This window comes from Procambarus clarkii, chromosome 19 (genome assembly GCF_040958095.1).
Source record: "Procambarus clarkii isolate CNS0578487 chromosome 19, FALCON_Pclarkii_2.0, whole genome shotgun sequence".
Lineage (NCBI taxonomy): Eukaryota > Metazoa > Arthropoda > Malacostraca > Decapoda > Cambaridae > Procambarus > Procambarus clarkii.
The window spans coordinates 19,018,528-19,027,879 of NC_091168.1; the positions used below are offsets into that span (position 1 = coordinate 19,018,528).

The window sequence follows — 9,352 nt, forward strand, 5'->3', positions numbered from 1 at the left end:
CCTACATGGTTCATCCTCAAGTGATAAGTGAAGACAAGTAGATCTATACAAATGGGACAAGAATAAAGGCAAAGATAAGGCGTGAAAGAAAAAAGGTGAAAATAAGGGAGGAAACACATTCGAAGATTAATCAGGTGTAGTGGGCATGTTGAGGAGTGTCTTCTGTGTTGGCATCTTCATGTTCCTGTCATGTTCTTACTCTCATGGTGGGCACAGTGAAGAGTTCCCTCATGTGGGTATTTATGGTATGAGGCCTTGTTTATGGGGCCAGTTGACGGCGAGGGACGGAGGACAGTTGACGGCGAGGGACGGAGGACAGTTGACGGCGAGGGAGGGAGGGAGGACAGTTGACGGGGAGGGAGGGGGGGAGGACAGTTGACGGGGAGGGAGGGAGGACAGTTGACGGGGAGGGAGGGAGGGAGGACAGTTGACGGGGAGGGAGGGACGGAGGACAGTTGACGGGGAGGGAGGGAGGACAGTTGACGGGGAGGGTGTGGTGGTCCAGAAGGGGGAGAAGGGCAGCCCATCCTGACTGATAAAGACATCGGTGTTTTATGGGATTCTGATGCAGCTGGTTTTAAAGGGACTTGTGTAAATTATTCTCTACTTCCCTCTCCCTCTCTCCCTCCCTCCCTCACTCCTTACCACTCTCTCCCTCCCTTCCTCTCCCTCTCTCCCTCCCTCGTTTCCCTCTCCCCATCGGCTCCTCCCTGGCGTTATGGCCAAGACCCATTTTTTGTTAAGTGAAGACTGTGTAACCCCTGGTCCAGGCTGCCGTGTCCTCAGTCTAATACACTCGGCTGCTTCTCTATACTTAACTCTTGTTATTTCTCAGTCTATGCGCAGCTGCGCTTAATTCTCTCTTTATTTTATCTTGCCCAGAAGGGCGAGTTTATTGGGCAGCGCCACTCATCCTGTGAGTGGACACACCGCCATGGTGACAGTATTGGGCAGCGCCACTCATCCTGTGAGTGGACACACCGCCATAGTGACAGTATTGGGCAGCGCCACTCATCCTGTGAGTGGACACACCGTCATAGTGACAGTATTGGGCAGCGCCACTCATCCTGTGAGTGGACACACCGCCATAGTGACAGTATTGGGCAGCGCCACTCATCCTGTGAGTGGACACACCGCCATAGTGACAGTATTGGGCAGCGCCACTCATCCTGTGAGTGGACACACCGCCATAGTGACAGTATTGGGCAGCGCCACTCATCCTATGAGTGGACACACCGCCATAGTGACAGTATTGGGCAGCGCCACTCATCCTGTGAGTGGACACACCGCCATAGTGACAGTATTGGGCAGCGTCACTCATCCTGTGAGTGGACACACCGTCATAGCAGGATGTTCAACACTCCCCAATAGGAAGAAAACCCGCTGGGTTGTTCATTCTATCACTTGTACCCAGACACAGCTGGGACTTGCTGAACTGTCTCAAGTGAACAGCTCAAATAAGAAGATTAACATTTGTCAACCCCTAAACTTACCTCATCCTGCAAGACCAAAGTGCAAAGTGGGGGAATCTTTAAGAAACAATATCTATATTTGACAAATAGTGTTTTCCTAACTCAAACAATGTGGGGTTTATTATTCTACACATATTTCAAATGTCCCTTAGGTTACAATCTTTCAGGTAGTGGTCAACCAATCAGGGAAGAGTCGTCAAGTTCCTGTGGATCCCCTAGTCCCATGTTGGAATATGTGGGAATGAACGAGCAGATGTTCTGGCTGCTGAAGGCGCTGAAGGAGACCATATTGAATACTTCACACCCCAAGACTTCTACAAATTAGAGGTATTGTCAGGCAACATCACCGTGACAAGGTAACTGAGGAAAGGAGGATAGAAGCACAAACCAGTGAATCTGTACGATGGTACAACATGGTTGCTGCTGGCAATCCCAATCATTATGGACGATGAGGAGGAGGACGAGGGAGAGAATCAGTAATAGCGAGAATCCGTCTTGTATACAAATACCCACAGAGATTTGGGATGGAACAACAGTTGAGCAGCGGAGTTGCAGAATCTGTGGTGAGAGTGACGGACACCGCCTTGACCACTACCTGAGTTAATGTGAACACCTGAGAGACATTAGAAATATGTGTAGAATAACGCGCACGCACACACGCGCGCGCGCGTGTGTGTGTGTGTGTGTGTGTGTGTGTGTGGCTGTCTCTCATTCCATTTTTCGAATCAGGTATCTATATGGCATCTTTGTATTTGGTTGTATAGTGCCTTTATCTTTTCCTGTCAGGCAGTGAGGGGTATATATATATAGATATCTTTCTCTCTATCTCTGTCGAGCTCTCTCTCCCTCTCTGCCTCTCTTTCCCTCTCCCCCTCCCTCCCTCCCTCACCTCCCCCCCCCCGCTTCGGAATGGAGTCGTCCCAGAACCATTGTACTATTGAACCATGTTAATACCAAGTGATTCGCTCTTCCTTTGCTCTTGGATTCATATGGAGATGGACCTTGGGTCGACGACTCTATTCCAACTGTCTGTCTGTCTGTCATCCCCTGTAGACGGTGCCTGTCTTCCTGTCTGTCAGTCCCTGGGAACACATCTTATCAGTCTCCGGGAACACTTCCTGTTTGTTCCTCTGTTTCCCCTCTTCCGTCCTTTCATAATGTCTTCCTTAATTTATTCCTTGATTTCTTCCCGTGTCGCCCAATTTCTTCCCCCTCCGTCTCTCACCTTCTCTCTCACCTCTTTCTCTGTCTCTCACTTGTCTCTCGAGGGACTTATTTTGTCTGTAATACGACCAGAGACTCTCCTCCGTGTCTATCATTCCTCTCTACTCTTTCTTTGTATTGTCTTCCCCTTCCTCTTTTATTCCTGGTTATCTCCCTTTCTCTCAGCCATCGTTCCGTCTCCCTTTACACTGTTTCACTGTTTAAACGACCGGCTTACTGGATAAGCGACCGGTTCTCTGTTAAAACGACCGGTTCTCTGTTAAAAACGACTGGGTCTCTATTTAAATGATTGGGTCTCTGTTTAAATGATTGGTTCTCAGTTTAAATGATTGGTTCTCTGTTTAAATGATTGGTTCTCAGTTTAAATGATTGGTTCTCAGTTTAAATGATTGGTTCTCTGTTTAAATGATTGGTTCTCTGTTTAAATGATTGGTTCTCAGTTTAAATGATTGGTTCTCTGTTTAAATGATTGGTTCTCTGTTTAAATGATTGGTTCTCAGTTTAAATGATTGGTTCTCTGTTTAATAGATTGGTTCTCTGTTTAAATGACCGGTTCTCTGTTTAAATGATTGGTTCTCTGTTTAAATGATTGGTTATCTGTTTAAATGATTGGTTCTCTGTTTAAATGATTGGTTCTCTGTTTAAATGACCGGTTCTCTGTTTAAATGATTGGTTCTCTGTTTAAATGATTGGTTCTCTGTTTAAATGACCGGTTCTCTGTTTAAATGATTGGTTCTGTTTAAATGATTGGTTCTCTGTTTAAATGATTGGTTCTCTGTTTAAATGACCAGTTCTTTTTTTAAACGACAGGTTCCCTATTTCAACGGCTGGTAGATCACCTGTTCCAGGATTTTTTCTCTCCCACCTGTCCCAGACCTTTCCCTCTCCCAGCCACTCACTTGGGCTGGACGGTAGAGCGACGGTCTCGCTTCCTGCAGGTCGGCGTTCAGTCCCCGACCGTCCAAGTGGTTTGGGCACCATTCCTTTTCCCCCGTCCCATCCCAAATCCTTATCCTGACCCCTTCCCAGTGCTATATAGTTGTAATGGCATGGCGCTTTCCCCCTGATAATTCACTCCCCCCTCACTAAGATTAGAGAATTAATTCTATAGAATCAGTCCTTCTATAATTCAATTTTCCCCTCCCTTACCTTCCCCTTGCTCCTCCCTTAACGTCTCCTTGCCCCTCCCTAAACCTCTCCCCCTTCCCTTAACTTCTCCCCCTCTCTCCTTCCCTTAACCTCTCTCTCTTCCCCTCTCCCTTAGCCACTCTTTCCTCACTTCCTATTACCCTCTCTCTTCCTCTTTTAACTTCTCCTCCTCCTATTATCCTCCCTCTATTCCCCCTCCCTTTACCTCCCCTCCCTGCCCTAGGAACCATTACCGCCACAGCGGGAGAGGGAAATGTCTAACAATTCAAGAAGAACCGAACTCTTATAGACTTCTGGTTCCTGATACTGGCCTCTTGAATCCTATAACTGGGTTGCAGGTTCCATGGTCCTGGTTCCGGGCTCCTGGAGGAGCGTGATAACTACGCCGTGTAAACAGGTCGCTCATGACCAAATCAACGCAGCCTATTGGTCGATCCACCGGTCCTTAACAACCCACCATTTAAGACCTTTGAGTGTAAACACGGTAACACTCAGACCAGAGACTACTGAACACCTCGCCAGACACGCTATAGGAACTCCAGGAATGTGTTTCATGTCTTCCCGGAGAATCAAGACCATTCTCGTATATGTATATGTCCCATACATATACATGTTGGTTTTAATAGTGTAGTATGTTAGAGAGGGTAGAGGGCTGGGTGGGATCCAGGTCGACTTGGACTCTCAACTTGCAGCCCTCCATATGTGTGCCCTTCATGTGTGTGCCCTCCATGTGTGAACCCTACATGTGTGTACCCTCTATGTGTGTACCCTCCATGTGTGTACCCTCCATATGTGTTAACACACCATCAACACCACCACCATGAAGGGGGGGGAGGGCCGGGGTGTTGATGGTGTATTGACTCACAATAGGACGTGTGACGTCATTATAATGTCACTGGCTTCGTTCTTTCATTATCATCCTTTATTTCATTATTTTTTTCTTTGTGGTACGTGTGGTTTCTGTGAAGGGTTCACCCTCCCGAGGGCTGCATTCCTTTATTCTTTCCTTCTTTCCTTGATTTATCTTCTCTATTATCACCTCTTCTTTCATTCTTCATTCCTGCTTACTGCCTTCACGCCTCAGGATTGTCACACTGGTGATAAGGTCGGGAGAATAAGTACAGGATTTAGTGGTGAGAGAGAGAGAGAGAGAGAGAGAGAGAGAGAGAGAGAGAGAGAGAGAGAGAGAGAGGGAGGGGGAGAGAGAGGGAGGGGGAGAGAGAGGGAGGGGGAGAGAGAGAGAGAGAGAGAGAGAGAGAGAGAGAGAGAGAGAGAGAGAGAGAGAGAGAGAGAGAGAGAGAGAGAGAGAGAGGAGAGAGAGAGAAAGAGAGAGAGGGGGAGAGAGAGGGAGGGGGAGAGAGAGGGAGGGGGAGAGAGAGAGAGAGAGAGAGAGAGAGAGAGAGAGAGAGAGAGAGAGAGAGAGAGAGAGAGAGAGAGAGAGAGAGAGAGAGAGAGAGAGAGAGAGAGAGAGAGAGGGGGAGAGAGAGGGAGGGGGGGAGAGAGAGAGAGAGAGAGAGAGAGAGAGAGAGAGAGAGAGAGAGAGAGAGAGAGAGAGAGAGAGAGAGAGAGAGAGAGAGAGAGAGAGAGAGAGAAAGAGAGAGAGAGAGAGAGAGAGAGAGAGAGAGAGAGAGAGAGAGAGAGAGAGAGAGAGAGAGAGAGAGAGAGAGAGAGAGAGAGAGGGAGAGAGAAAGAGAGAGAGAGAGAGAGAGAGAGAGAGAGAGAGAGAGAGAGAGAGAGAGAGAGAGAGAGAGAGAGAGAGAGAGAGAGAGAGAGAGAGAGAGGGAGGGGGAGAGAGAGGGAGGGGGGGAGAGAGAGAGGAGAGAGAGAGAGAGAGAGAGAGAGAGAGAGAGAGAGAGAGAGAGAGAGAGAGAGAGAGAGAGAGAGAGAGAGAGAGAGAGAGAGAGAGAGAAAGAGAGAGAGAGAGAGAGAGAGAGAGAGAGAGAGAGAGAGAGAGAGAGAGAGAGAGAGAGAGAGAGAGAGAGAGAGAGAGAGAGAGAGAGAGAGAGAGAGAGAGAGGGGGGGGGGCCACCGTCGCTCGGACAATACCCATTTTATTACATATCGGAAACGCATCGGAACCATATCTCAAAACAATAAAATTTCCCCTCTCTCCCCTCATCCTTCTCCCCTCTCTTGCCTCACCCCTTCCCTACACCCTCCCTTCTTCCCCTCTCTTGCCTTACCTTTGCCTCTCTCTCTTCCCCCTTTCTTATCTCAGCACTTTCGTCACCCCTTTCCGCCCCTTTACTCATTATTCTCCCCTTCTCTCATGTCTCCTTCTGGCTCTCTCACCCCCGACTCTCCTCTCTCTCCTCTCTCTCCCTCCCTCACTCTCCCATGTCTCTCTCTCAACCCATCTATTCACTAACTCTCACCTCACTCTCTATTCGTAATCTCGCTCCTTTCTAATCTTGCTAGGTATAACAGGCATATCAGGGGGAAAGAAACTTTGCCCATTTGTTTCTGCCTGGTCCGGGAATCGAACCCGGGCCACGGGATTACGAGTCCCACGCGCTGTCCGCTCTGCTACCAGACCAGACCCCTGTGTGTGTGTGTGTGTGTGTGTGTGTGTGTGTGTGTGTGTGTGTGTGTGTGTGTGTGTGTGTGTGTGTGTGTGTGTGGTATTGTCCCTCTGGTCTTAATACGTCTCAAGTCGCCAGTTATTAGTTCCCAGTGCAGAGCTCTACGGTGGGGGGGGGGGGAAGGGGGAGGGGGAGGAGGAGGGGGGGAGGGGGAGGGGGAGGGGGGGGGAAGCTGCATTCAGGTTTCACTTACTCACCTATATGTGCTCGCCTATATGTGCTCGCCTATATGTGCTTGCAGGCCGAGCATAAGCGCCTGGGCTCTGCCTTAACGTTGGTCACTTGACCTATACTCCTGAAGGTAGCTTCAAATATCTATTTTTTTTTTTAGTACATTTTACTTGGCCGTATTTACTGGGACTGGTCGATAGAGCGGCGGCCTCACTTCATGCAGGTCGACGTTCGATCCCCGATGGTCCCAGTGGTTGGAAACCGTCCCTTCAGTCTTGTCATCATAAACAACTTGTTATCCTGCTCTTGTATCCTTTCCAGGTGCTATATTGTCATATTGGGTTATCGGCCATTTTTATCTTCGCTCTGTCCTCATATCCCAGCCCCTAGCTTGTCCTCATATCCCAGCCCCTAGCCTGTCCTCATATCCCAGCCCCTAACCTGTCCTCATATCCCAGCCCCTAGCCTGTCCTCATATCCCAGCCCCTAGCCTGTCCTCATATCTCAGCCCTTAACCTATCCTCATATCCCAGCCCCTAGCCTGTCCTCATATCCCAGCCCCTAGCCTGTCCTCATATCCTAGCCCCTAGCCTGTCCTCATATCCCAGCCCCTAGCCTGTCCTCATATCCCAGCCCCTAACCTATCCTCATATCCTAGCTCTTATCCTATCTGCGCTGAAAATGCTGAACAAGATCCCAGATAACGATACAATGTGGAAGTATCAACACTGGACAAGTGTTCACTCAGAAGATAATGCCATTGTGAGTGAGTTGTTCCCTTGCTGAAGACAGACTGCTCCATCCCCAGCACTGGTGCTCCGTCCCCAGCACTGGTGCTCCGTCCCCAGCACTGGTGCTCCGTCCCCAGCACTGGTGCTCCGTCCCCACCACTGGTGCTCCGTCCCCAGCACTGGTGCTCCGTCCCCAGCACTGGTGCTGAGGTCAGTAAAGAGAGATATCTTTCCTCAGGTATTACAGTCGGTAAATATTTCATGAAACTCATTCCTTGAATAATTGATGGACCCCTGAGGACCCCCGAGGGCCCCCTGAGGGTCCCCGAGGACCCGCGAAGGCCCCCGAGGGCCCCTGAGGGCCCCATAAGGGTCCCCGAGGACCCCTGAGAACCCTAAGAGCCCCCCGAGGACCCCCGAGGACCCCTGAGAACCCCAAGGGCCCCGCGAGGACCCCCGAGATCCCCCGAGGACCCCCGCCGCAGTAACGTCTCCTTCAGAGGATGACGCCAACAGTGACCACATAAAACCGTCCAAAAAGCGACGTGTTAGTAGGAATAAAGCACCGTAATATTGACGTCTTCTGTACATCGGCCTCAATAGGTTAGGTGGGTTGTTTGGGTTTGGACGCTTCTCGTTAGGCCAAACAGTTGCCTTTTTTACGGAGTGGCGCAGTGGGGTACACACGGGGGGGGGGGGGGTGACGACGGCTGAGGAGGCTGAGATCTGGGGGAGGGGAGGGGGAGGGGGGGAAGTGATCGGTCGGGTGAACACGTGAGAAACAGACACACGTGGGAGGGAGACAGCTATGGTGGGAGGCGGCCTGCACCACCCACCACACTCCAGTGTCACTGGGCCTACAGCCCCCCCTTTTTTTTGGGGGGGGGGGAGTAAAGAGGAAAGAGAGGCATAGGTGAAGGGAAGTATAGAAGTGGGAAATACAGTGAGAGGTATGAAAGCAGGCGGGCTGTCCGCCTTGCTGACACGATGTGTGGGTGTTGGCAGCTAAGCTAAGCTGGCTCCCTCTTGTCAGGGAGCTGAGAGTGTGTGAGAGGTTCTTCACGTGTGTTTCACCATATATGGATGTCTATAGATGAATACTGCGTACTGCAGCAGCTGAAGGAGGAATTCGAGCGGAATTCTGTGTTAGAGTTTCACTTACGAGATGGAGAAGGATGGGACGCTACCCTTTCTAGATGTAACAGTCACGGAAAAGAGCGGAGGCTTCCACACTGCAGTCTACACTAAGGAAACAAACATAGGAATGTGCCTCAGTGCCAATAGTGACTGCCCAGACAGGTACAAGAGGAGTGTTGTCAACGCTTACGTCGACCGTGCTCTCAGCCACAGCTCAGAATGGAAGCAAAGTCGCTGAAGAACTCTGTAGGGTAAGGCAGGTCCTAGTCAACAATGGATTCTCTAATGGTTGTGTTGATGATATCACAAAAAGAAAGGTGAAGCGCCATGCAGCCTCTGAAGAGTCAACCAGCGCAACACCTGTATCCCCTATTAGACTATTTTACAGGAACTTCTTTTTGACGGCTCATTAAAAAAGAGGAAAGTGTCTTGAAAGATATTGTTGATAGGAACGTTATCCCTACAGACAAAAATCAGAAAATACAATTGACAATATACTACAAAAACAAAAAAACGGCCACTCTACTCATGAAAAACTCCCCAGACACCAAACAGAACGCTTTAAAGGAAACCAACGTCGTCTATGCCTTCACATGCCCACTTGGGGACTGTAAGCCCCAAAGAACTCAGTATATAGGCAAGACAACAACGTCTCTTTCTAGGCAATTAACAATGCACAAACAACAGGGCTCCATCAAGGAACATATAATCTCTTCTCACAACCAGACCATCGCCAGAGATATCTTAACAAGCAACACAGAAATCATCGATAGATACAGTGATAGCAGGAGACTCGACATCAGCGAGGCACTACACATCAAAAAGTCAACACCAGCAGTCAACAGCCAATTAACGCATAACTATATTCTACCCACTTCAAGATCTC

General features: G+C 49.5%; 1 protein-coding gene across 1 annotated transcript in view; it reads left to right on the top strand.

The window, feature by feature from the left end:
• The window catches only part of LOC138366314 (uncharacterized), a 5,545-nt gene extending 3,748 nt beyond the window's left edge, over nucleotides 1-1,797 (top strand). Inside the window, exon 3 of the mRNA XM_069327341.1 lies at nucleotides 1,625-1,797. Within this exon, the coding sequence (XP_069183442.1) occupies nucleotides 1,625-1,797 (173 nt within the window). The remainder of the gene's footprint in view (nucleotides 1-1,624) is intronic.
• Nucleotides 1,798-9,352: the final 7,555 nt, after the last annotated feature.